Source organism: Manis javanica, chromosome 2, assembly GCF_040802235.1.
Source record: "Manis javanica isolate MJ-LG chromosome 2, MJ_LKY, whole genome shotgun sequence".
NCBI lineage: Eukaryota > Metazoa > Chordata > Mammalia > Pholidota > Manidae > Manis > Manis javanica.
This window is the reverse complement of record NC_133157.1, coordinates 84,738,833-84,766,643: the sequence shown is the minus strand read 5'-3', so window position 1 is coordinate 84,766,643 and position 27,811 is coordinate 84,738,833. Positions and strand designations below refer to the sequence as shown.

The window sequence follows — 27,811 nt, the reverse complement described above, 5'->3', positions numbered from 1 at the left end:
AAAATGTTAGAACCTCAAAAACATTTCTTAGACACAGACTATTATTAAACACCCATGGATGTTTTTGATTTCCCATTTTGTTAAAATAGTCAAATGAACTTCATAGTCAGAACATTTTAAAACAGCTCAATCTTAAAAAGACGATATACAGTATTATCTTTTTTTTTTTTGTGCATAATTAGCATGTGCCTGCAGAGGTGCAGTGATTTCTAGTGTAATGATACTACTCACAGTAAAAAGGGAAGATGGTAAGAATTGGAGCCACAGCTGGGTGACACATTTCAGGTGATTCAGAGATGACTCCTCAGAAGGAGATTATCTTAGTCCCTTGCAATCACCCTCTCTGCCGTGGATTTGAAGGCATGATAAATGATGCTTTTAAAAGGTTTCCCTTTTTCTTTTTCTTATAGATTGACGTGCGCCCAGTTTCCTTCAGTGTTTGGCAGGCCTCTGGGAAGGTACAGCATCTTTGTTCTTTCTTGGAGATGGCTCAAGATGCGGTCAGCCTTTCTTCTGACTACCAGTTTTGGATGTGGAAGCTCTCAGTGTGGGACCAGGCCTCCACACTGGAAGCCCAGCAGGACACCTGCCTCCATCTGCCTAGGTTCCAAGAGTTCCTGAGGCAGATGTATGAAGCCTTGAAAGAGATGGTATGTAGTGGGCCACAATAACGAAGTTACTTTGTGACATCGGGGACTCTACCAGATTCCACAAAGCCTGGCTGCTATCCAGGGTCAGGGACAGGGGGATATTCCTAATGTACCGATGTACTGAGAAGACAGATTACCTGTAAGTAACAGAGAGAGGAGGTGGTTTCCTGGTCTCTGATTTATTATGGCTTCAGTCTTTTCTTCTGATTAGTTATATTGTCACATGGGACTTCATGACCAAACATGATGTTAACACCTTGTCAGGTAATATTTAGGGTTCTTTTAAAGGCCTTTGCATCTCTTAGATATTGAAGAGTTTGCTGAAATGCTACCCTTTCCTATGTCCTGTTCTAAAGTGGGCTCTCCTAAGAGATGATGAATACTAAGATCTCTTATAAATACTTTTGGTGGTCTTTTCTGGTGAATATTATGATTCTGAGTATCTTCATTATTATACAATTTATTGTGTTCAAAACTTGATGTATTTTCATTTTGACATAAGATTTCTTATTTCTACTGCAATGGATATTTTTATGCATGTTTCCATATTATGAAAATATTTGTTTTATATTTTTTAATTTTAAAATGAAAAGCAAAATTGTCATTTAACATAGGTGTTCTTGTGTTAAACTTTTTCCCCTTAAAGAATTAAGGAATTTGGAGAATAATTCATGTTGATGATATAAGTATGTCTTTTTAGAAGCAATAATACCATCCATATGAACAACCAAAATGCTCTTTTTTTATTGAAGCATAGTTGATATACAATCTTATACTGATTTCAAGTATACAACACAGTTAACTGCATTATTAAATCCTCACCCCAACTAGTGCAGTTAATGTGGAAAGAAGGGAACCCTCCTATGCTGTTGGTGGAAATGTCAATTGGTGCAACCACTGTGGAAAGCAGAATGGAGGCTCCTCAAAAAACTAACAGTAGAAATACCGTGTGACCCAGTAACTCCACTTCTAGTAATTTACCTGAATAAAACAATCTCGATTTGAAAAGGTATATGCACCACTATGTTTATTGCCACATTATTTGCCATAGCCAAGATATGGAGGCAACCAAAGTGTCTGTCAGTAGATGAATGGATAAAGAAGAGGTGGTACATGTACACAATGGACTATTATTCAGTCCAAATGCCAACTTAAAAAATTTTTTTTATATTAAGACTTCTGTGCCTTGACCTTAAAGTAGTCCCAGGAAATCTAGGATTGGCCTTGATGCTGAGATGAATGTGAGTTTATTGCTGTGGCAGTAGGAAATGCTTACTGTTTGAGCTCACATGCACTTTCTTTCAGCGTGGTCTTGCTTTGAACTTTGTTGGAAGGTAAAGAAGTGGGAAAGGGCCAATTGTACAACAGCATGTATATTTTTAACCTCAAGCTGTTTTCTACTTGGTTGAGCTTTTTTGTCTCAGATTTTAAGTTGTTGTGTGGTGAGTATGACCTATTTAGCATGCAGTGGTCAAAACAGCAGTAAACACAGATACATGTCTTCATGCTTTGGCTGCTTTTCTTTCTTTTTACAACATCTAGAGTTCTGGACCTAAACCATCTTTGAAAGAGCCTCACTGAAGCTGAGTTAGGAAACTCTCTGATTATGTTAGAATAAAAAAATAGAATGTTGTTATGGAATTATAGCTAGTAATCACCAAAAAAATTTTTTCCCAGTATATGCATCTATGTTATTTTTAAATAAGTCCTTTCCTCAAAGTTTCTTATTATAAATAAGGCCTTTCCTGAGTAAAATAAAGTAAACTTTGTAACAGTATTGATTTTACCTCAGTGTGCCATATAACTTAGTTTTGGTGTCCTGGTAAAAGGATGCAGCAAGGTGGTTGCTGGTTAAACTTTATTTGAATTACTTACCTAAAGCTCTTCTCTAATATTTTTTCCTACTTTCCTAAAATACATATAAACAATAGGCATTTAAGCTGTCAACCTGTAGTATCAGCCCAGTCTTTCTGAGTTGCGAAGTGTCCTCTTACTGACCAAAACATAATTTTCTTTTACAGGATTCACATACTATCATGGAAAGATTCCCCACAGTTGGTCAACTGTTGGCAAAAACCTGCTGGAATCCTTTTATCTTGGCATATGGTAAGAATCCCAAGCATGTTTTCTCAAAATAACAAACATCTAATAATTCTAACGTTCTCATTGTTTAACAAAATACATTGTTTTAAATTATAAACCTTTCTCCTGTTTTTCATGAAACAGCTTATCAAATGTATTCGTTGTTCCATTACAAAGATGGCATCCTTTATTCTTGTCCATATATGTTTGTATATGTCTATATAAATAAACACACATATGCATATACACACAGTTCTGTAGGAAAATAGAACTTGTGTTATAGGGCAGAGCTTCCAGATGATTAGCATAGCTTCATTTTTAATTCAGTGCAAAATGGCTGTATAACAATGAAATAATTTGTTACATATTAACACACTGTTTTGCATGTGTAAAATCATTTTTGAGAATCCATATCCTCTCATGGCTCTGCCATTCTTTAGGGGTGACATTTTGGTTTTACTCAAAGTTAAGAGGAGTCTGTGGGCCCTTTGGGGAGATGTTCCTTCCCTGACCTCCTGACTCCTACCTGTCCTGCCTCATTTCCTGTTTAATCCTTAGGGACTATACCGCCTGCAGTGTAGCCAGGTCAGATTACTAACAGCCTGAGGTCACAGACGCGGGCCTGGGATGTGCAACTCCTTTGCCTAGAACTCTGTGCTCAGCTCTTGTCCTTACAAACCTTCAAAATAGCTGTGCTGGGGCTGCATTAGGAGCCTCTCTTAGTGTCTCCATTGCCACCAGTGTCTCCCTGCATTACAACACTTTCTACACTGTTTATAGTTGGTCTGCCTGTCTGAGGCCCTGGAAGACTGCTCTACCCCCACCCTCACCTCTCTCCCCCTTTTCCACATATGTCCTCTTTCCCCCTGAGTTGACTCTTCCTCCTCCCACCCTGTCAGCTTGTTCAAGTTCTTGATCTAAAACGCAAAGCCATCACTGTATTTGCCTACCAGGACTACACTTCCCTTCCCTAAAGTAATACAGTTCATTCAGCCCAGTGTTTCTCAGACATCTCTGACCAGAAGTATGCGTGCTGTAATGTCTATGTGTATGTATGTATGCATACATATGCATATACTTCTACACACGCACATTTCATGAAAGAATGTTCATTTTTATTTTGCACAACCCATATTCACTGTACTATTTTAAAACTAATCTTCATGACCCAGAGCTAATTTCACAACCAGAGCTAATTTGGATCATGACCAAAAGTCTCAAAATCAAAATCATTGAGCTTGGCCATTGATACTGATGGCAGGCTTGAAAGGACAAGAGCCGAATATCTCCCAGTTAAAGGCACCACCCGTTGTTAAGTACTGCATGGATTCAATGACTGATTTTTAGGAAGAAAAAAGAAATACTGTGCCCTTTAAGCGTATGTGGTAGGTGTAAGACATATCCCTAATTCAGAAATGTTAAGATGTAGTAAGTTGGTATTGTGGAATAGTAGTCAAATGAGAGGCATTGTTCATTTTATGCTGGGCACTGTCTTCTGTGGATTGTGGATCTAACTGAGTTCTTGATGAGAGTCTTGCAAGATAGTAATTAAGGATTAGAGTAAATAAGTTGCTTTCCCCACAGCATTGGTAAGAGCCGGGGTCCCGCCCCTCTAAAGCCTGCATTGCTGTGATGCTCTTCCTGTAATCACGCCATTGTGGTTGAAGTGTTCCAGACCTGTCTTTACCACTAGCCAGCTTCATGTGAATGTATATATTCACCTGATAGAGAATTACTAGTTTTTTCATATGCCAGATCTAGGAAAACATGGCTCAAAACTTCTGCCCCCTGGAAGCTTCTAGTCAGAGATAAAAGAGACCTAAGCTGATCAGCCTGACTCAAAGTAGTGGTTCCTATTGTGGAGCTCTGAACAAAGAGCCGAAGGGAAGGAGGGTTTCCCAGGGGAGGGCATGCCGGGCTGGTTCTTGGAGGACAGTAGACGAGATGGGGTTCCCTAAGACAAGTCAGCAGACTCGCCAGGTCTCAGATTCCTTATTTGCAAAAGTGAGAGGCTGAGCTGATTTACCCCGATCGCCTTAGACTCGTGTCTGCCTGTGATCTCCCCTTACCTATTTCCCTTGACAATCAGGAACATTTTCCACCTCTCTGTTTCCTGTGTGTGTCACCTTTAGAGCTGTCCATTAGATTTCAGTCACCTGTTGAGGTGTGCCTTCACTTCTGTGCTCCTGGAGGGACTGACTGACAGGCACAGATCATGAGTAATCAGATCATGCCTATGCCACCCCTGTAGTTTCACTGTCTTCCAGGGAAGGCTCTTTCCTTACTGCTTTATAATATCAAAATTACTTATAAGTACAGTAAAAGGAGGAAGTTTCCATCCAGGAAGGCTGTAACATTTGTTTTACTTAATATTAGGTGAGAACAGGATCAGAAACAGGGATAATGAGGTAGGAGAGAGGATTTGGAAGCAAGAACACAGCACAAAGAGAAGATAAAAATAGGTTGTAATAGGGAGGGAGAGATGCTGTTACTGTGTGGCATCCTTGGCCATTGTTTGTGGCTTTGCCCTCCTGGCTGAGCAGGGGAGCTGTAGCCTCACCCCCTCACTGTTAGCTGTATAACCTGATCACTTAGAACAATAAATATTTATTTGAAAACATTCTGCCTTCATACTTCTAAAATTATGGAATTAATTTAGCTCATATTTATAATTTCAGTTTAAGATATCAAGTAAAATATTAGGTGGCAAATGCACATTGGTGGATTCCTGTTGTCTCACTATTGGGTCAGCCCCAGGCAAGTTCACTGTGGACTCAGTGAGACCGAGGGATGACAGTAGGATGGTCCTGGGGTGAAAGGGTTTATTACCTGGCTTGTTCTCCCCATGATAGGTCGAGCACTAGAACTCCTTCTGTAATCCTCCTTGTCTCTGCCTCCACTCAGAGCACTGGACCAAGCTCTCTATATAGTGCAATAATAGCTTATTGCCTGTGGGTGTGGAAACGGTAGCCTAGCAGCAGGCCAGTTCCATCATCAAGTAGTTTAGGGTCAGGTGAGGGTCCTGCCTATAGGAACCTTCACTTTATCCACACCTGTCCCTTCCACTTATTCTTAGAATCCAAATTTGCACCAACATGTATGAATGACTGCCCCCATCTCACTGAAAGGCCCTGTAGGATGCTCCGTCCTATCCTTGGGGGTGTGGGAGCGTGCCTGCAGGGAGGAAAGGAGAGCCTGATGGTTGCCAGCCCCTCAGGAGCGCTGACGACACTCAGAATAACAAGGCACGGCTTGAGTCTGTAGACCCCTAAAGCAGAGGAAGCTCCTCAGCAGTATGCTTCTGTGTGCTTCTGTGTGGGAACTCTGGGCAAGGAAAGGCACCTCCTAAAGGCTAAGTGACAGTTTCTCTGGCTCTTCTTTTTTTTTTTTAAATAATACACTTATTGATCTAAATGTGCAGAATCATTCACCAGCTGGAGGAAACTTACACCTTTTGGATTTTTTTAGATTAAGTTTCATAAAGTAACATTTTCTTTCTTTTTCTCCTTCTCTCTCACCCTCCTCTCTTAGCAGTGAGTTCTGGTTTTTGGAAATTTTCCCTTCAGGTTGCATTCTTTTTAATGGCGGAAGCTGCTTGCATAAGACAATCATGGGGTGCATCTTTCACTCTTGTGAAGACACTTAGAATCTCTTCTAATATTAAAGCATAGGAAGTACAACAGCCACATTTTTTTATCAGTAGCATTGGTTCAATTTGAAGAAGCCTAGAATCTGCAGAGGTTAATTTATATAATTGAAATAAACAAATCTCAGGCAAGCCAGTGATGTATTTGAGCTCATAAAAACTAGGAAAAAAGTCAATGTCAGAGTAAGTCCTGATCAAGTTTGTTCAGAGATGTTAGTTATTGGGAAAGCCTAAGCAGATGTTTATGAGGAGAACATGGCTTTAAAACGTGCTGTCAGCATCCTTTCGTGTGGTTGAAATGCAGAGGTAGCTTGCTGTGGTTTGCAGGTTCCTTACTTCTTTGTAACATGGGCCTTGGAAATGCTGTGCCTGCAAGATTGCAGGGATAGGAAGGTGAAGGGCATCGGCAGTTCTCGGAGGACTGAATACAGCTGCTGAGTCTCCTCAGCTTCCCCTCCTGCCTTGGGCTAAAGCCCACAGCTGCAGGGCTCTAGTTCAGGTACCGACACCTTCAGTTTTCAGGCCTCATTTTTGCTTCAGTCATAATATAAAACCTCCAAGTAGAATGTACGTATTTACCAAAAGAAAAAAAAGGAAATGGCTCACCAATAGATGTTCTTGCCAAATAAAAGATTTCAGTGTTCAGCATTTACATCACATATTTGATAAAGTTTTAAATTTTTTGGTTAAGAATTAGGTTTCTGTTTTATCTATTTCATCCAAACTATTTGGTACTCAACAGAACATATTTAAAACACTCCTTTTGTTAAATTTGTTTTTGATAAGTGAGTGTATTTTTGGCAAATTAGAAAATTTAAAGAGTAAGTCAGAAATATTGACTACTGCCTGTCACAGGTATGTTGCCTTAAGAAGGGTGACATTGCAAATGGTTTGCAATGTGAAACAGAGATTTTAAGGAAAGCCTGCCTGGTTCTTCTGTTTCTTTCCGTCATTCCCTTTTGGCTTTAAAACTTGCTGTTGTACAGAAAGGGAACCAGCCACAGGAGGGCTAAGCTCCCATGATTCCAAATCCACAGGAACAGAATCCTCACAAAGTTGAGTTTCACACCTGGTACTGGATGCTTACCTGTGAACTTAGTAGTTTGAGATTTTCCTGAAAAAATACATGTATTTCTTTTAACTATATTGTTTACAACATTTCTATTTGGATTACCTATCCTTCTATCTATCAAAACCTGCTCATTTCTGCCCTCCTTGCAGATGAAAGCCAGCAAATTCTCACGTGGTGCCTTTGTTGTCTGATGAGTAAAGAGCCACAGGATTCCGGAGAACCAAGACTTAACTCCTGGATGCGGGTATGAGTCCCTCTCCCCCAGCGTTTCCCATTAAATTGATTGTTTATAGGCACAGCTTTGCCAGCTGGTTCTGTGATGGTTTAGAAACTTTTTCAAACACACTTAGGTTATCCTGCCAGGTGGAAGGCTCTTCAAGAGATGCCATTTTTGTTTGTGAACTCCATAAGATAACTGGGCTTGGGTGCATTTCCCCATGTCTGTGAGACCTCAGGTGTGGCTTTGAATACTTTTCAAATACTAGTTACTTGCAGCTAATTAAAAGAATGTACTCTGTTCCTTGAGCCATTGCTCTCCTTCAAAAAGCTGTTTTTCCCTACTAACCTGGTTTAAAACTTAAATAATTCTCCTCCAGGTATACTTCTCTGCCTCTCTTGGGACCTAGTCTGTAAAAAGCAGAATCCGAAAGTCCCCTGGGAGCAGCAGTCCTTCCTTTGTCTCCCAAGGTTGGTCCCCCACCAGTGCACAGATGAGCAACTGGTACTACTAGCTGGCTGCTCATGCTGTCAGACTAGTTACAGGCTGTGCAGGTCTAGATAGCTGACAGCTTCCTGCATTCCCCGGTGTTCTGCTTTCTCTTTCAGGGCAGCACAAGCCAGAGAACATTGTAAGGCCAAGCTACGGCTGCCCTCAGCACCAGCACATGTGCTGTTCTTTTCTCTTACCCCCTCTGTCCTGCTGCAGTAACCCCGAGGACTGGCTGGTGCCTGTCAGGCTCCACTTAGCATGCATGTGGTTCAGATTACTGTTTAGCAATATGAAGTTACCCACCTGGAGTAATACGTATGGTTTTGTCTACCAACCTGGTGATGTCATTCCACTCACTGCTTTTTACTGTTCCTTTGTTTTATGCAAAGGTGCTCACAGAGATGACGAAGACAGTATTTGTACTTTACTGTTAGGTGAAAGAATTACTGAAGGGACAACAGAAGTGAAAAGAATTGGATGAGGGCAGGAAAGAGGGCAGAATTTCATTGGAAGGAAATTTATGTAAAGAGCTGAAGAGAGGAACTGATGAATAGAATCAGGGAAGAAAGGGTATGAAAAACAAAGTTATAGAAACACTAACATATATAGTCTTTGATTTTTTAAATTGTTGCTTTTGTTGAGTATCTGGTATTTTAATGATCATTTAAGATGTGTTTTTGTATTGGCCAGCTCACTAATCCTGAAATAGGCCATTTTATAAAGGGTTTTTGGGGTGATTGGGTTAACTTTCTTCATTTAACTCATGACTGTATGAGCCTAAATTTAAATTTCTAGCCTTGTACTTTATCCTGTGGTTTTCTCTTATGTAATGCCATGTCCACTTATCAATAGGTACTTACTAAGTATAGCATAGGGACATAAAGTTAAAACTTAAATTGCTTCTTCCAGGGTAACCAGATCATTCCAAGCTGATGTGGCTGGTGCCTGGCAGAGCTGTTCTTAGGTGTGATGGTGACAGAGTAGGGACACCTACTCAGACCAGACCTGGTGGTTTGGACGTGTTTCCTGGAGGAAGGGATGTGTCAGCTGAATTTTACAGGGTTACTGGAAGAGGAGGGACAGAGTTAAAGGAAGGATATTCCTGTGAGCAGAAAGCATCAGGTGAGAAAACAACTTAGTATTAAGGGAAATGCACGTGCTCATGTGGGCCTGAGCTTGGGGTTCTCTGGGGTCAGTGATGAAGCACAAAGCCTTGGGTATGATTCTAAGAATTTTTTATTTGATCTTGAAGGCAGTGGGGAAGCCACCAAAGTATTTTAAACAGAGAAATCATATGACCAGGTGTGTATTTTAGAAATAGAGCAGTAAAAAGAAGTTGAAGGGGGGCAAGGATGGCGTTCTGATGCTATTGGAGTGACAAAGGTGAGAAATCCTGCAGCTAGGTTTAGGGTACAGTGAGTTAGGGGTCCCCAGGACCTCATGGCAGCTAAAGTGCAGATGTTCTTGGTTGTAGGTAGAGGGAACACACTGCTCTCATGAGAGTGAGCTGGTTTGCATTTAACAAGATGACAGTCCTCAGAGTCTGAGGACATTGGAAGCCGTGGGTGAGGGTGACTTCACCTGACAGAGTACCTAGTGTGGGAGGGGTAAGAGCCTAGGAACAACCTTGGGAGACAATGGCATTTAAGGAGTGGGAGGAGAAGTCAGCTACACTGCAGACTGGAAGCTGGGTTGGAGAAGCGGGAGAACAGCGGCAGCAGGTACTTGTCCCACCCACGGGTGGGATGATTTTAAAATTGTTTTTCATCCATTGACATCCATTTACACTTACATATCAGATCTTCTGATGCTAAATTTTCAGTGGAAATTCTTGACCTGTATTTAGATTTCATAAAATTTGCAGTTAAAAAAGTAGGTTCAGAAGAACAAGCCCAAATGAATAGTCTGAAGTCACAATTATTGAAACTGGAAAAAGAATAACAAATGAGGCCCAAAGTTAGCAGAAGGAGGGACATAATAAAGATCAGAGAAGAATAAAGCAATAGAAAAAATCAGTGAAAACAAGAGCTGATTCTTTGAAAAAATAAACAAATAGATAAACCCCTAGCCAGACTTATTAAGAGAAAAAGAGAATCTATATACATAAACAGAATCAGAAATGAGAAAGGAAAAGTCCCTATGGACACCACAGAAATACAAGGAATTATTAGAGAATACTATGAAAATATATGCTAACAACCTGGGTAACCTAGAATAAATGGACAACTTTCTAGAAAAATACAACCTTCCAAGCCTGACCAAGGAAGAAACAGAAAATCTAAACAGACCAATTACCAGCAATGAAATTGAAGTGGTAATCAAAAAACTACCCAAGAACAAAACCCCCAGGCCAGACGGATTCACATCTGAATTTTATCAGACATATAGAGAAGACATAATACCCATTCTCCTTAAAGTTTTCCAAAAAATAGAAGAGGAGGGAATACTCCCAAACACATTCTATGGAGCCAGCATCACTCTAGTACCAAAACTAGTCAAAGACCCCACAAGAAAAGGAAACTACAGACCAATATCCCTGATGAATATAGATGCAGAAATACTCCACAAAATATTAGCAAACCAAATTCAGAAATACATCAAGAGGATCATACACCATGATCAAGTGTGATTCATCTCAAGGATGCAAGGATGGTACAACATTCGAAAATCCATCAACATCATCCATCACATAAACAAAAAGAAGGACAAAAACCACATGATCATCTCCATAGATGCGGAAAAAGCATTCAACAAAATTCAATATCCATTCATGATAAAAACTCTCAACAAAATGGGTATAGAGGGCAAGTACCTCAACATAATAAAGGCCATATATGACAAACCCAAAGCCAACATCATACTTAACAGGAGAAGCTGAAAGCTCTTCACCCAAGATCGGAAACAAGACAGAGATGCCCACTCTCCCCACTTTTATTCAACATAGTACTGGAGGTGCTAGCCATGGCAATCAGACAAAATAAAGAAATAAAAGGCATCCAGATTGGTAAGGAAGAACTCAAACTGTCACTATTTGCAGATGACATGATATTGTACATAACAAGCCCTAAAGACTCCACTCCAAAATTACTAGAACTAATATCTGAATTCAGCAATGTTACAGGATACAAAATTAATACACAGAAATCTGTGACTTTCCTATATACTAACGATGAACTAGCAGAAAGAGAAATCAAGAAAACAATTCCATTCACAATTACACCAAAAAGAATAAAATATCTAGGAATAAACCTAACCAAGGAAGTGAAAGACCTATATCCTGAAAACTACAAGACCCTCAAGAGAAATTAAAGAGGACTCTAATAAATGGAAATTCATCCCATGCTCTTGGGTAAGAAGAATTAATATTGTCAAAAAGCCATCCTGCCTAAAGCAATCTACAGATTCAATGCGATCCCTATCAAAACACCAACAGTATTCTTCAACAAACTGGAACAAATAGTCCTAAAATTCATATAGAACCATAAAAGACTCCAAATAGCCAAAGCAATCCTGAGAAGGAAGAATAAAGCAGGGGGGATCTCACTCCCCAACTTCAAGCTCTACCACAAAGCCACAGTAATCAAGACAGTTTGGTGCTGGCACAAGAACAGAGCCACAGATCAGTGGAACAGTATAGAGACAGAGACCCCAGATATTAACCCAAACATATATGGTCAATTAATGTATGATAAAGGAGCCATGGGCATACAGTGGGGAAATGACTGTCTCTTCAACAGATGGTGCTTCCAAAACTGGACAGCTACATGTAAGAGAATGAAACTGGATCACTGTCTAACCCCATACACAAAAGGAAACTCAAAATGGATCAAAGACCTGAATGTAAGTCATGAAACCATAAAACTCTTAGAAAAAAGCATAGGCAAAAATCTCTTGGACATAAACACGAGCAACTTCTTCATGAACATATCTCCCCAGGCAAGGGAAACAAAAGCAAAAATGAACAAGTGGGACTGTATCAAGCTCAAAAGCTTCTGTACAGCAAAGGACACCATCAATAGTACGAAAAGGTACCCTACAGTATGGGAGAATATATTCACAAATGACAGATCCGATAAAGGGTTGACATCCAAAATATATAAAGAGCTCACGTACCTCAACAAACAAAAAGCAAATAATCCAATAAAAAATGGGCAGAGGAGCTGAACAGACAGTTCTCTAAAGAAGAAATTCAGATGGCCAACAGACAAATGAAAAGATGCTCCACATCACTTGTCATCAGAGAAATGCAAATTAAAACCACAATGAGATATCACCACACACCAGTAAGGATCGCCATCATCGAAAAGACAATCAACAACAAATGTTGGTGAGGTTGTGGAGAAAGGGGAACCCTCCTGCACTGCTGGTGGGAATGTAAATTAGTTCAACCATTGTGGAAAGCAGTATGGAGGTTCCTCAAAATGCTCAAAATACACTTACCATTTGACCCAGGAATTACACTTCTAGGAATTTACCCTAAGAATGCAGCACTCCAGGTTGAAAAAGACAGATGCACCCCTATGTTTATCATTGCACTATTTACAATAGCCAAGATATCGAAGTAACCTAAATGTCCATCAGTAGATGAATGGATAAAGATGTGGTACATATACACAATGGAATATTATTCAGCCATAAGAAGAAAACAAATCCTACCATTTGCAACAACATGGATGGAGCTAGAGGGTATTATGTTCAGTGAAATAAGCCAAGCAGAGAAAGAGAAATACCAAATGATTTCACTCATCTTTGGAGTATAAGAAAAAAGAAAAAATTGAAGGAACAAAACAGCAGCAGACTCACAGAACCCAGGAATGGACTAACAGTTACCGAAGGGAAAGGGACTGGGGAGGATGGGTGGGAAGGGAGGGATAAGGGAGAAAAAGGGGCATTACAATTAGCATGTATAATATAGTGGAGGGTAAGGGGAGACACGGGGAAGGCACCATAACACAGAGAAGACAAGTAGTGATTCTATAGCATCTTACTAAGCTGATGGACAGTGACTGTAATGAGATATGTGGTGGGGACTTGATAATGAGGGGAATCTGGTAACCATAATGTTGCTCATGTAATTGTACGTTAATAATGCCAAAATATAAAAATAAAAAGAAAAGAAAAAGTAGGTTCACATACCTGAACTGTTCCCAAGAAACTTAAAACTCAATCTCCTGTCAGCTTTTAAATTTAAATTTTTTTGTACTCACTGCATTTGAAGCACTTAATAGCCATATGGCTAGTGGTCCACGTATTAGATGGGGCAGCTACAATGCATAAAGCAAGATAAACAGTGTAATGTGCAACTTGTATTTAGCTACTAGGAGGAATGATCTTGGGAATTGGGAGGAAGTAGCCAGATTGCTACAGATTAAGGTACAATTGGGAGGTGAGGAAGCGTGATGATAAACTCTGATTACTTTTATTTATTTATTTATTTGTTTGTTTGTTTGTTTATTTATTAATTTATTACTTATGTTTAGTAGGCTCTCCCCTACCCCAACTCCCCCTGACAAACCCCATTACAGTCACTGTCCATCAGCATAGTAAGATGTTGTAGAATCACTACTTGTCTTCTCTGTGTTGCACCGCCCTCCCCTTTCTCCCACCCCCCACATTATACATACTAATCATAATACCCCCTTTCTTCTTCCCCGCCCTTATCCTTCCCTACCCTTCCATTCTCCCCAGTCTCTTTCCCTTTGGTAACTGTTAGTCCATTCTTGGGTTCTGTGATTCTGCTGCTTTGTTACTTCAGTTTTTCTTTTGTTCTTACACTCCACAGATGAATGAAATCATTTGGTATTTGTTTTTCTCTGCTTGGCTTATTTCACTGAGCATAACACCCTCTAGCTCCATCCATGTTGTTGCAAATGGTAGGATTTGTTTTCTTTTTATGGCTGAATAATATTCCGTTGTGTATATGTACCACATCTTCTTTATCCATTCATCTACTGATGGACACTTAGGTTGCTTCCATTTCTTGGCTGTTGTAAATAGTGCTGCGATAAACATAGGGGTGCATCTGTCTTTTTCAACCTGGAGTGCTGCATTCTTAGGGTAAATTCCTAGAAGTGGAATTCCTGGGTCAAATGGTAAGTGTATTTTGAGCATTTTGAGGAACCTCCATACTGCTTTCCACAATGGTTGAACTAATTTACATTCCCACCAGCAGTGGGAGAGTTCCCCTTTCTCTGCAACCTCGCCAACATTTGCTGTTGTTTGTCTTTTGGATGGTGGCCATCCTTAGTGGTGTGAGGTGATATCTCATTGTGGTTTTAATTTGCATTTCTCTGATAACTAGCAATGTGGAACATCTTTTCATGTGTCTGTTGGCCATCTGAATTTCTTCTTTGGAGAACTGTCCAGCTCCTCTGCCCATTTTTTAATTGGATTATTTGCTTTTTGTTTGTTGAGGAGTGTGAGCTCTTTATATATTTTGGATGTCAAGGCTTTATCGGATCTGTCATTTATGAAGCTATTCTCCCATACTGTAGGATACCTTTTTCTTCTATTGATGGTGTCCTTTGCTGTACAGAAGCTTTTCAGCTTGATATAGTCCCACTTGTTTATTTTTGTTTTTGTTTTCCTTGCCCGGGGAAATATATTCATGAAGAAGTCACTAATGTTCACATCCAAGAGATTTTTCCCTTTGTTTTTTTCTAAGAGTTTTATGGTTTCATGACTTACATTCAGGTCTTTGCTCCATTTTGAATTTACTTTTGTATATGGTATTAGACAGTGATCCAGTTTCATTCTCTTACATGTAGCTGTCCAGTTCTGCTCTGATTACTTTTTGAAGAAACCTGGCAATGAAGGAGGGAGAGAGGAGGTTGTAGCTAGATCAGATCATAGGACTGGGTTTATTAAAATAGAGAAAGTCCTAAATATGCTTTACTCTAAGAAGGAAATGCTAATAGGGAAGGGTTGGGGATGGAGGGGATTGGGAGAATGATTTCCCTCCTAACTGTGGAGGCAAATCCTGAGACTACTAACTGACAAAAAGATGTGTAGGAATAATATTAACTGTCTAACTTGTAGGAGCCTAAAGCTAATTATACCTATCATAAGTCAGGACCTACAGCATCGTTAATGTTGGCTATAAATGGAACAAGACAGAGATAGTTGTTGGGTTATGATGAATCAACTGTACATGTATTAGGTATACTTTCTCTTAGAAGTGGTATTTTCTTCATAAAAGTTTCACAGTGACATTGCACATTAGGCATGTGTAACTTGTCATCCAGTATTCTTCTGAAAACTAAATAAAAGTCATATTTAATATTTGTTAATTCAGTCAGTGAGCACTGACCTAGCACCTGCTATATGCCAGTCTTCTAGTTGTGGCAGTAAAATCTTGGGTCGTTCTGTGTTCCTGTAGCATCGCCAAGTGTGACTGAACCAACCCGAGTCAGAAACCAAGATTTTATTCTATAAATTCTAAACTTCAGTAAAGACTCAAATTAATTACTAAATTTCAAAATGTTGGACTGAGTTTTCTGAGTTGTATTTTTAGAACAGAGATAAAATAGAAATTCTCTTTGATGCTGGCCATATGTTAGCATATATAATAATATGTTATGCTGGAAATACATTAATAACATTTTTTTTTTGAGTTTTACTGGTAAACTCAAATGTACTGTCAAATAACCACCTTAATGGCTATTCTACACATTTTACAGACTATTGAAGTCACAGGTCTCTTTCTGGACATTTTGCTTCTTGACAAACTGAATTTTACTGGTGAATCCATTGAACAGATACTGTCTGAGCATTTACTGTTTCCTGGGCCCTGTGCCAAGCTGAGGGTACAGGCGTGGATCTGAAGAGTCTGTTCTCAGAGTCTATAATCCAAAGGGAATGTCTCAGGACTGCCAACATAGGCAGTAACTGTCTTCTCTGGGCAGGACCATACCGCTGCCATTTTTTGTTCTGATGTGAAGAAAAACAACAAAATACCAGGAGGAGAGATCAGTCAAAAGGTCTTTATTTGGCCTTCACTCCCTTTCCAAACGCAGTGCTGAGCACTACCCAGATGCTCTGTGTTGGGTTAGTCCTTTGCCTCGTTCTTTAAAAAAAGAAAACCCTTTTAAATTACAAAAGGTAACAAACATACAGAAAAGTGCATGAAGCATGAATGCCAAGCTTAACAACTTGTTGCAAAATAAACACCCCTGTACCTGCCTCCAGGTCAGGAACTAGAACATTGCCTCCTAGAGGCACCCTGCCCTATACAGCCCCTTCTTGCTCATAGGCTCCTAGACCCCTGTAGTGATGACCGCCAGCCTTTTATTTACATTGCTTTAATTACCCAGTTGGTCTGCTGTTTTAACTGCATGTATATTCTTCTGTGTTGGGTTTTGTTCAGTATTATGTTTGTAGGGACATGGTTCTGGGTGGACTTTGCTGTAGTTAGTTCACTTTCTTTGCTGTACAGTACCCCATGTTTATTAATGTATTGTAGTTTATCCTTTCTGCCTTCCACAGAAATGTTTCCAGTTTGGGGGAATTAGGAACAAAGCTGCTATAACATTCTCTCACACGTGTCCAGGGCCCAAGTTTGAATATCATCCAGAAGCAGGATTCAAGGTTATGGGACATGCATGTCTTGAACTTTAGCTCATGCTAAGTTGTCTTGCACAGTGGTGGCACCAGTTAAAAGTCCTGTGATCCACGTGTGAGAGTTCCATAGCCTCCCTGTCACTTGGCGTGGTCAGACTTTCAGAGTTGTTGTTCTGGCAAGGTGCATGTGGTCGTATGTAATATGATTTTAATCCATTTGTTTGTGCTCATTATGGCACCTTTTAAATTCTTTGTGGCTATTTTTTCTACTCTCTGGTTTGTATTTCCTCATTGTCTTCTAAGGAAGACACTTATAATTGCATTGTAGTTAAATTTATCAATCTTTCCTTTTGTGGGTAATAACTTATAAAGCAGACTACCCTTCCCTGACATGTATGGGCCTCACCCAATCAGCTGAAGGCCTGAATAGAACAAAAAGGCTGACTCTCCCATGAGGGTATCTCTGTATTGGAACCTCATAAATTATTATTCTTGAGTGAATCCCAATTGATGTTTTGTTGTTTTTAATGTAACACAGCACTGTCAGGGCATCCTACAGAGTGTCCTGAAATCCTAGAAAAGCAGTGGCCTCAGATATGATGGTACTTGTGCAGTGCACGACAGGCAGGGGCTGCAGAGACACTGAGGTAGGTTTGGTGCCAGCAGAGCTGCCCCGGGACTGACCAGCCGAGGATGGATGCTGATACTCTGGGGACATGCTTATGTTTACCCTGTTGGTAATCTCTTCTCTTATTTGTTTTTGTGCTGTTTGGGGTTTAAAAATGCTAGCCTGGCCCAGCTGGGTATGGAAACCTAGGGAAAATTATTGTCCAAGTTGAATGATAGTCCAAAAGGAAAAATAACATATTTCCTGAGGGTGTCAGTGAAAGACAGCAGAGATAAAGTGGGATTCAGGGACAAGGCTAGGGCTGGAGGGTCTTCCTCTGTAGCTCCACTCTGGCAGAACACTGGCCATCCTACCCAAGGGCTGTCTCTCTGGTTTTATTTTACTGTTTAAGTAACACAGTATTGATATATGTTCCCACCTTACTCTATTTGCCCGACTTTTTGAAACCTCAAGTATTTTTTTTTAAAGATTAATTGGTAATTGATTTTTTATATTCACGTGTAATGGGTAGTTATTCATTGCTTTCCCAGAACCCATTTCCCTCCTTCCCTGCCTCCCTCCAGGACCCTGGTTTCCAGCTCTGCACTGTGTATACATCATCTCGGTGAGAGTTAGCCTCCCGGGGCTGGGGATGTGTCCTGCCCGACTTAACTGGCACAGCCCTCCCATTTCCCTGGCCACAGTCATTGGTTTATCCTTTCTGCCTTCCACAGAAAGGCGAACACTGGAGACAGTGCTGCAGCCTCTGTTTGAATGACTGGGGAAGTGGATTTGGTCTTTGCTGCTGAACATGCATTAGGCACAGAGTCCCTGAAGGTACTCGGTCACTACGGGACCGTGAGAGCAGAGCCTGCCTGGGAATGGCCTTAGTCCTGAGGAAACATAGCTGCGAAAGAGAAAGAGGGCCATGTTCACCACTGTTTGGGCCCTGGACCAAGCCTCTTTGGGACTTAAATGCTCGAACACATTCCCTTTTCTGTTGAAGCCAATTTGGTTTAGAGTTTCTTACCTTTTTTTTTTTTTTCTAGCAACCAACCACATTCTAATAGAGACAACAGACTTGTTTGGGGACTTCTTAAGCTGTTTCCTTGAAGGGTTTGAGACTCAGATATACATGGACACAAGTGCAAAAAGAAAGAAAAATCTTATTTATTTAAAGGATACTATGAATAAAAAGGTGAACTTCAAATGGTTATAGTTTCTTAAAAATTTGCTTTAATTCCTATTTGATTGATAGTTGTTTTCCCACCACCACTCACCGTGGTAGATGTGTTTTAAAGAAGGCATCCTCGGAGAGGGATGTCATGAAATGCCCCTGATTTTTGTCCCTAAAATCTAAAGTCCATCATTGTCCATGAACAGAAGTGCCTCCTTGGGAGCTTAGGACCCAGCACCATAGCCCTGGGACCCACGAGGAGTCTCGCCCACCTGTGAGTCTGGTAATAGGCGGACGGATGCTGACTGGGGCCGTGCAGCTCCCACCCCTCAGCTGAGGCACCTGGGAAATGCTGACTGGGTCAGGTGCCATGGATTCAGGAGCCTTGTAGGAGTGTGTCTTTTACAGAAAAATTACAGCACTCTGTTGAAGCAAAAATACAAATTTGGACTCACTGGAGCTGGGGTTATTTGCTTTATTGGCTCAGTAAGAAAGGAGAAGGTGCAGCCAATGCCCCCGTGATATACTCGGATTTCATGGGCCTGCTGGATGGGCCACGAGCAGACCGTGGCCACTGGGAATAACAGGACATGACTGGCTTTGCAGGTGGTCAGTTTGGCCTGAGTAGTGGGACTAGGGTCCCCCTCACCTCACACCAACCTCTGCAACAGCAGACTGAGGGGGCAGAACCCAGTAATGGGACATCAGTACAGATCTTACCAAGAGACTGGCCTGCAAGCGACACCTTTATCCCACGGACAGCTTACCATATAACAAAGGACTGGCCATATGAATTTCTTTAAAAGTACCCCTTTCTTTGATTTTCATCACCATGAAAATCCCTCTTTCAGTCACTTATGAGCTGTATACTTCTTTATTCTCCACATTTGGAATTTTCACATATTGTGATTTTAATTTGATGAATCCTTATTTTTAAAAAGCTTCTTTGCAATCACCTTTGAAAAGCTTAGATATTTACTTTGAAAAACTAAGACATAACTTATATATTTTATGTAAATACTGCCTGTGGACCATCTCAGAAAAATAAAGCACAAGGAAAAACTTACGTTCTAAAAATAGTATTTGTTAAGACTTGCAGAATTCACAAGTGTAGACTTAAAATTGAATATCATAAAAAAGTTAGATTGTTTAAATGGGGTGAAGTTAACCAAAAAAAAAAAAATGTCCTCATGTTAAACAGTTAAGCACTAGCCATGAGCCATGATGGTCTTTTGTCCACCCAAACTTCTTGCTCATTAAACTGGCCTTGACCTGTGAAATCACTCACTTGCATGAAGGGCATCTGGACTCCATACTAGGTGATATCTGGCCTGTTCTGACTAGCAGCACAACATACACACATGTGTGACTGTACGCAGGCCATCTGGGGCATGGGACCCTGCTACACTGCACAGGGCTCTTACTCTGCCCTCCCAGCTGCCAGAGACAGCAGTGGGTGGAATTATTTTCATTATGGCCTTAAAATACCTGCATTAATTTTTGAATTGAATACCTATGACATCTTTCTTAACTATCATTAAGGAAGCAACTATTTCTGCAGCATTTGTCCACTTACCAGACATTAACTTCCGGAGAAGTGGGCTTTGTCTGTTTTGTTCAGCATATTTCTAGCCCACACCAGGCACAAAATAAAAAGCTGCAGAATGGATAAAATGAATTAAAATTTAATAATTCAGAATTTTGTCCTTTCCTAAAATGCAGATTACCCAGACTTTATATTATGATTTATTTGAGATTAGTCTATTACAGGATCAAATATGGAAGAGCCATTAAGGAAGTATAAATTGAGTGTGTGTGCATGCGTGCTAGTAAGACTTAGGTTTACATCTCCAGGTCAAACCTGTTGTCTGGGCTCCACACTCATAACTATCCAATATCTCCACTTTGATGTCCGTGAGTGTGTTACACTAAACACGTCCAAAATGAATTCCTGTCTTTTCCCCAAAACTTGTTCTTCCTTCTGGCTTCCTTAATGCAGTTGAAAGCATCCTTTATCCTTCCAGTTTTCCAGGTCAAAACCCTGAAACCCATGGCTACTTTTTGCCTTTTATGTCACAAATCTGTCAGCTCTGTCAATGATGTGTATCCAGGATCTGATTACACCAATCTCACTGCTTCTACCTCCGTCCAAGCCACCAGCACCTGTCACTGGTCCATCTCAGTATACCTCATCTTGCTTCCTCCTGTCACTCTTGCTTTCCTACAGTCACAGTCCAAATGTGCTTTCTAAGGATTAAAACCTTCCAGTAGTTCTCCTACTGAGGAGGTCTGGATTTGGTTCAGAGGCACTCCGTGACCTGGCCCCATGTGACCTTACTGATCTTCCCGCATTTTCTCACTTCACTTCAGCCACACTAGCCCCCTTGCCATTCCTTCTGTGTACCCAGCAGCCTGCTCCCTAGAGGTCATGCACCTGTTTCCCAGCTCCTCAGTGAGCCACATCTGCTCAAATGTCACCTTGTCTGAGAGGCCTCCCTCATCATCCTCTCTCAGGCATTCACTCTCCTTATTCTGACTTATCTTCTTAGTGCTGATCCCCAGACACACTGGGTTTCTTGGTCTTCTTGGTAGATGATAAAACCTGGTAGTGGTGGTAGGATTTCTACTTGGAAAGAAGAGAATGAACGTAGAGAAGGTTGGATATGGTAAAGAAAAAGATGATTATTCATGTTAGTCTGGGAGATGATATGGAAAGAAATAGGAATTAAGATTAGAAAAAGTTTGGAAAGAATTTTAGAGGGCCATGAATGCCAACTTAGGAGTTTGTTCATCATTTAGCAGTATAGACCAATGGGAGGAGCTACTGAAGGTATTTTAACCATGGCTTGGGGAGAGGGGCACCATCACAGTTAGCATGCCTCCTTGCCTTCTCCCTTCCTCTCTAGTCCTTTCTTAGGCTTCCTTCCTTCATTTACTCCATAAATAAATCCTGAGTGCCTACTATGTACAAGCAGATGTTGGGGGTTATGAAGATCTTGCCTTCAAAGATCAAGTAGTGTTATTACAGTGTAATGAGTGAAGGGGGAGAGCAGTGTGTAGAAGGTACTATGGTCCCCCAGAAAAGAGGGATCCCCCAGAGATGATGTCATAGGTTGCTGAGAGGAGCTTGGGGGGTTGTCAGGTTGGTCAGGAAGGCTTTCCCAAAATGACATCCAAGCTTGTGTGATGATGTACAGGTTCCAGGCAAGCAGAGGCCCAGGGCTCATGTGGGACTGGAGAACTGAAAGTGGTTTGAGGTGCATACAGGAAAGGAGAGGAAAAGCTAGTAAAGGTCTTCCTGCTAATGACAGTAAGAGTGGGCTGTCCCATTTATCATATACTAGCTGTGCATGAGGGTTAGACAGGGCCAGATCCTGATGGACCAAATGGCCCATCCTAAAGAATTTACTTGACTTGGAAGGAAAGGGTTTTAATTGGTGGGGTTTAAATGGGGGCTGGCAGGGGCCATCAGGTGAGAAATTGGGGATCAACAGAAGTGAGGCTTAGAACCTCACCCCCCATTTTGAGAGAAATCTTCTGTATCCGTGGATGTTTTGTTGCCCTTGTCTAGCTTGGATTGACACTTAGTCTATAGGCACAGACCTGATCATCTACATTTGCCCTCTTATAGCACTAAATTATGTTTTCTACCTTTATCTTGCATCTACCTGCCACTTCAGCATTTTATTTAAAAAAAAAAATAATAATAAGGGAGAAATGTGGGGTTCACATATAAATCAAGTATAAAAATCAAATGAATATTCATATTTGACCTGATTGTTTATAGTTCATGATGCGTGATCAAAACCGAAAGTTTCTGTGATGATTGATTGCTCTTGCACTGTTCACCATGTAAGAATTTATTCACTATGTAAGAATTTGTTCACCATGTAAGAACTTGTTCGTTATGCTTCAGAAGATTGGAGACTGTTGAGACTTAGGCTTGGGGTTGATTAATGATTGTGCATTGAGTGCCCTATACAGAATTTTACTGTTGTTAACAACCATTTGATCAATAAATATGAGAGATGCCCTCGCAAAAAATAAAAAAAATAAAAAATAAATGGGGGCTGGCAGGGGGCACTTACGTAAATATAGATAATGGCTTCAGTGCTGCCAAGTACATTTCAGAGAACAGGAGGGCAGGACTTGGTACTTATTGGTTGTTAGGGGAAGGATAGAGGAGCACTTAGGGTTAAAGTTGAGGTTTTGGGGGACAAATTAACAATACTTTCCTCTTCCCTGAGTTAGGAACCAGATGAGATTTGCGATATCTGGAGATAGGCAGTTGGAAATCAGATCATCTGTCCCCTAACTCTTAAAACAGATCCAGGAATGTAGCTTATGCCTGGTTCAGCTGGTCCCCTGTACAGGTGGTGGACAAATCAGCCAGTCACAACTAAGCTGAACCACCATAGGCCTGACTGGCCTGGCCTGAACCTGCCTCGCTAAGCATGGTGCACAGTAAGCCAGGACGCATCCTTTCTACAGGTAAGGCAAGTCAGAAAGATGGGGCGGAATGACAGTGCTGGGCATTTTCAGTCTTCAGTCACACTGACCGACGTGGTCAGCCCTTCTCCAGAAGAGAAGAGAGTAAGGGCATTGAGAGATGATGTCATACGTTGGACTGTCAGGCAAGCTGACTGTGAGATGGAGATCTGTGTGCAGGAGAGCTTGAGGAGTGGCAGCCCTGGAGGGGAAGGCAGGGGCATACAGAGGGAGAAGGAACGTCTGCTGTGCCTACCAGGAAAGGTGAGAAACCCTTCGGGGCTTTCCTGCTTTGGGACAGGAGGGCTGGGCCTTTATATTCTGAATCCATCTGCCATTGGGACGTGGGCAAGGCAGAAACAGCTGAGCAGTTGTGACATCACAGCACTCTTCATAGGCACGAAAGTGATTCCTTCTCTGCTTTTCTCTCCTGGGGGGTGAAGGGGATGTTCTGTCTTCTCTGAAAGCATGAAGAAGGGGCACTTTGCTTCCTTAGCAGTAAGAGAGGACTTCTGGGTTCCAAGTCGAAATGTAAGGGGACGCAGTGGCAGGCTCCCTGAAATAGGCCAAGTGAGAGGCACAGAGCAGGGGTGGAGGGAGGTCAGCCCAGCAGCTGTGCCAGCATCCTCTTCTGTGCCAGCTTCCAGGACAGTGGCATGTAGACACCCTGGCTTCTCTCACTGTCCTCACTGCCTTTGGGCATCCCCTTTACATCCTGGGGACATTCCCAGGAATACAAAGCAGACTGAATCCTCTTCCTTTCCTCTTTCTGTCTGTTACTGAATAGGGCTGGCTGGGAACAGGCAACTGAGAAACCGACCAGGTGGAAAATTTCCTTGTCGTTTTGTAGATATGTCTTCCCTAGGCTTTGGAAACCGCTAAAGCTGTCTGCCCCACTGTGTTAGGGCCATGGGGTCTGGTTGTAGGCTCCCAGTTCAGCAAGTACTTAGGTAAACCCATGAAATGACATCTGCCTTACTAAATATCATGTTTTTATTTAGTCTGATAAGGTTTTGTCAGCATTTCATAGTTTTGCAGTGTAAGTATGATATTTAGCATTTTGTAGGGTTCTGGAAACTGAAAATCACTGCCATTCTCATTCCCAAGTATTTCAAGTCTAATGTGATCAGCAGTTCATTCCACACATGAAGTCTAATTGTGAGTGTTTTTGTGTGTTTATATATTCACGTTCTGGGGGCATGGTAATTGGCTTCTGAGTCATTAAATGTGAATACACTGAACTTATATTAAACTTCCCAGGATGAAAATTTGCTTCCTCTGAAGGGGCAAAATGAGATACTGTTTGTGTTCTTAGCTAGGTTTTTCTTTTTTTTATTTCATTTAGATGGAGTTCTGCTTATTATAACTCTAAATTGTATCAGATTGTTTTTTAGTAAGTTGCCACTGCTCAAGTAGGCCTGATCAAGACATTTATTGCCAATTAGAAACAGGATGTTTGAGATGTTTAGTGATGTTCTCCGGATGACCTGTTTTATGTTTTCTGTTTATTTTGTTTTATTTTTGTTTTATGATCATGTTGGCTTTTCCATTAAACTATAACTATAATTGCATTGACTTAGTTAATAGAACATTAGCCAGATACCCTTCTTGAACTCCCAGCCCTCTCCTCATTCCAGCCCCGACCCCCAGTTCTCCTTGTGCCCCAAACTCCGTCTGGAGTGAAGGAAATTTTTAGATGTGTGCCTTACAGATGAAAGTTTCTAAGGCACAGGCTCACTGTATTTCACTCAGAATTGCCTGGATAATGTTCTTGGGGGTCGTTTAGTGCTAAATCCCTGTGAGAAGTGAATCCAAACAGCAATATCTGTGGTAGAGGGCATTTCTTAGCGAACAGCCACCAGCAAGGGCCGTGTGAGTGCCTGCACACCATGCGGCAGTGCAAGCCCTGCATCTGTTTGAAGCTCGGTTGTTTCCCAGACCACGTGTGCCTTTCTGTAGGGGACTGACACCCATCCCTTCCAGCATCTAGGCGTTTTAAGTCTGTAACTCTAACTGGCTTACTCTTTCTGACCTAGAGATTGTTATACTTTATCTTAGTTTGACTGTTATTCCTGTCAGATATGGTTCTGTTTAATATTGACAAGATTGGAGTTTCTATAAAATAGCAGCATGGCAAAAGAACCAGGCATATTTAAACCCATAAATCCTGATTTCCAGGGTTTTTTTTAAAGCTTTGTGGTTTAAATAATCTTTTACTCTATGGTAGACATAAGTAGTACTTATAAAAATTCTGGCCTTCAGCAGGCTTTCATAGTTCAGCTGGAATTGAGAAATAACCTCAGATGAAAATCCAGATCTGTTCTGGCTCTGTTAGTGAGATCTTTTCTAAATTACCTACCCTCATTTCCATATCTAAAAAATAAGGATAACAAACAGTATATGATTCCACCTACATGAAGTATCTAACATGGTCAAATTAATGGAAACAAAGTAGAACAGGCTGGGGGAGCAGAGAAGGGATTTGTGCAATGGGTGTAGAGTTTCAGTTTTGCAGGAAGAAAAAGTTCTGGTAATCTGTTGCACAACAATGTGAATGAATAATGCTTAACACTACTGAATGGTATAACTGAAAATGGTTACGATGGTACATTTTATGTATGTGCTTCTATCACAATTGGATAGCGTTACTCTTGAGGGCTTAGTATGTGCCCTAGATGCATTATCTCACTAAATATTCACAGCTCCATGAAGGTAGGTATTATTACCCTGTTTTATAAATGAGAGATCTTAGAATCTGAGAAGTAACTTACTATCCAGTAAATGTCAGGTCATTTTGGATCTAAGTGTGGCTCTAAAGCCACTCAAAAAACATACTGCCACCAGCTAAACTTAAGCCAGCCTCTCTGTTGATTTTTAACTCTGCAGTCTGTGGTTCTGTGATTCTCAGATGCCCCAGGGACCCTGCAGAGACACTTCAAGTGAGAAAAAATGTTTCAGTGTTCAGGTGTTGAGAGACTAACACCTTCACAATTTATAGTGAATAAAAGTTGCCATAGTAGGTTTAGTCTGTGGTGCATTGGCACCACGTGCAGTTTATGGGAGGCCGAGATCTTACTCAGAAGAGTTAAGGTGTTAATACTGATTCTACTCTGGAAAGGCTTAGTAGAGACTGAGAAGGGCTTTCACCTTTTCATTATATTTTTCCTGCTTTTCAAGTTTTTAGTAACAAGTATAACTTCTGTTTTGGGTTGAATTGTGTTCTTGCAAATTCATATATTGCAGTACTAATCCCCCCTTAGAACATGACTCTATTTGTAAATAGGATAATTGCAGATGTAATTAGCTAAGATGAGGTCAGCTGGAGTAGGGTGAGTCCCTAATAAAAAGGAAAAATCTGACACAGACCCCACACCCAGGGAGAAGCCATGTGAAGATGAAGCAGAGATGGGGGTGCTCTGACAAGCTGAGGAGCACCAGGGATTGTCAGGAAACAGTGAGAAGCCAGGGAGAGGCAAGAAACAGATTCCCCGTCACAGCCTTAAAAGGAGCCAGGCCTGCCCACACCTTGACCTCAGACCTCTGGCCTCCAGGCTGTGAGACAGTACATTTCTGTGGTTTGAGCCCCTCAGTTCGGGGTGCCTGTTGCATCAGCCCAGAGTGCTAATGTATAAGCTCTAAAATGAGAAAGAAAAAAAGATGGGAAAAAAAAACTAGCCATTGCTCCTGGGAGTTCATCCTTAGCAGTATTCAGATTAAGAACGGGTCTCTATCCATGCTGTTCATTATAACGACTTTTATAATTGGAATTAAAGAAAAGCAAGCCAACTGTCTAGGCAGTATAAATAACCAAATTATAGCAAATATGCCTGATGAAATATTATGTTGTCATTTTGTGTAGCTTATGAAATAACATAAAAAATGTGGGTAATATAAATAATAAGTTGGATGCAAAATTGTTTATACAAAATGATAACAGTTGTTCAAAATGTATATGCATTGACTAAGATTAGAAGGGAGCACAGAAACGAAAAGGCTTTGTTAGGATGGTGGGATCTGGGTGGACCTCTTCTTTTAATGTTTCTTTTAATTTTTTCCTTTTATTGTGTAGAATTCTGATAATGTATTATTGTGGTTTTAATATCTTTTAAAAAGCAACTTTATTGAGGCAGTTTATACATGCAATAAAATTACTCTTTTAAAGTCCACACTTTGGTAGTTTAGACAGATGTTAATACTGCTGCGATCAAGAAATTTCTATCATCACAAAAAGTTCTTTATTGCCCTTTCACAATCAGGGCCTTCCTCATCTGATCATCTGTTTCTGTCACCATAGCTTCACTTTTTGCTTTTCTATAAACTGGCTTCTCTTCATTCAGCATGTTTCTGAGATTTATCCATGCCTGTTTGAGTAGTAGATTCCTTTTCATTATTGAGGGGTCCCTTGGATCAGTATAGCAGTCTGCTTATCCGTTCATCTGTTAGTAGTGATTTAGATTGTTCCTAGTTTTTGGCTATTTTGAGCGAGCTGTCGTGAACATAGTTACACAGGTTTTGTGTAGTGCCATTTTCATCTCTCTTGGATGATGCTCAAGACTAGGATTGCTGGACTGTGATGAGCTGCACTCAGCACTGTGGTGGACGCCAAGTAGTTCCATTGTTATCAGCGATGTCTGGGAGTCCCATAGCTTCGCATTCTGACCCGCACTAACACGGGGAGCCTGTTCTTTTCATGTCATTCTGACAGGTGTGTAACAGTCTCTGTTTGTGGTTTTAATATGAATTTCCCTGACTATCTGATGTTAAACATCTCTTCACCTGATTAAATTTTCTTTTGTGAACTCCATTCAAATATTTTGCCCA

General features: G+C 40.9%; 1 protein-coding gene across 12 annotated transcripts in view; it reads left to right on the top strand.

Moving 5' to 3' along the window:
* FANCC (FA complementation group C) overlaps nt 1–27,811 on the top strand; it is a 319,450-nt gene that overhangs the window by 149,083 nt on the left and 142,556 nt on the right. For all 12 annotated transcript variants that reach the window (XM_036991264.2, XM_036991263.2, XM_036991262.2 and 9 more), the window contains 3 exons: nt 411–650; nt 2,672–2,756; nt 7,600–7,694. In XM_036991264.2, coding sequence (XP_036847159.2) covers nt 486–650; nt 2,672–2,756; nt 7,600–7,694 — 345 coding nt within the window. In that variant the 5' untranslated portion in view covers nt 411–485. The remainder of the gene's footprint in view (nt 1–410; nt 651–2,671; nt 2,757–7,599; nt 7,695–27,811) is intronic.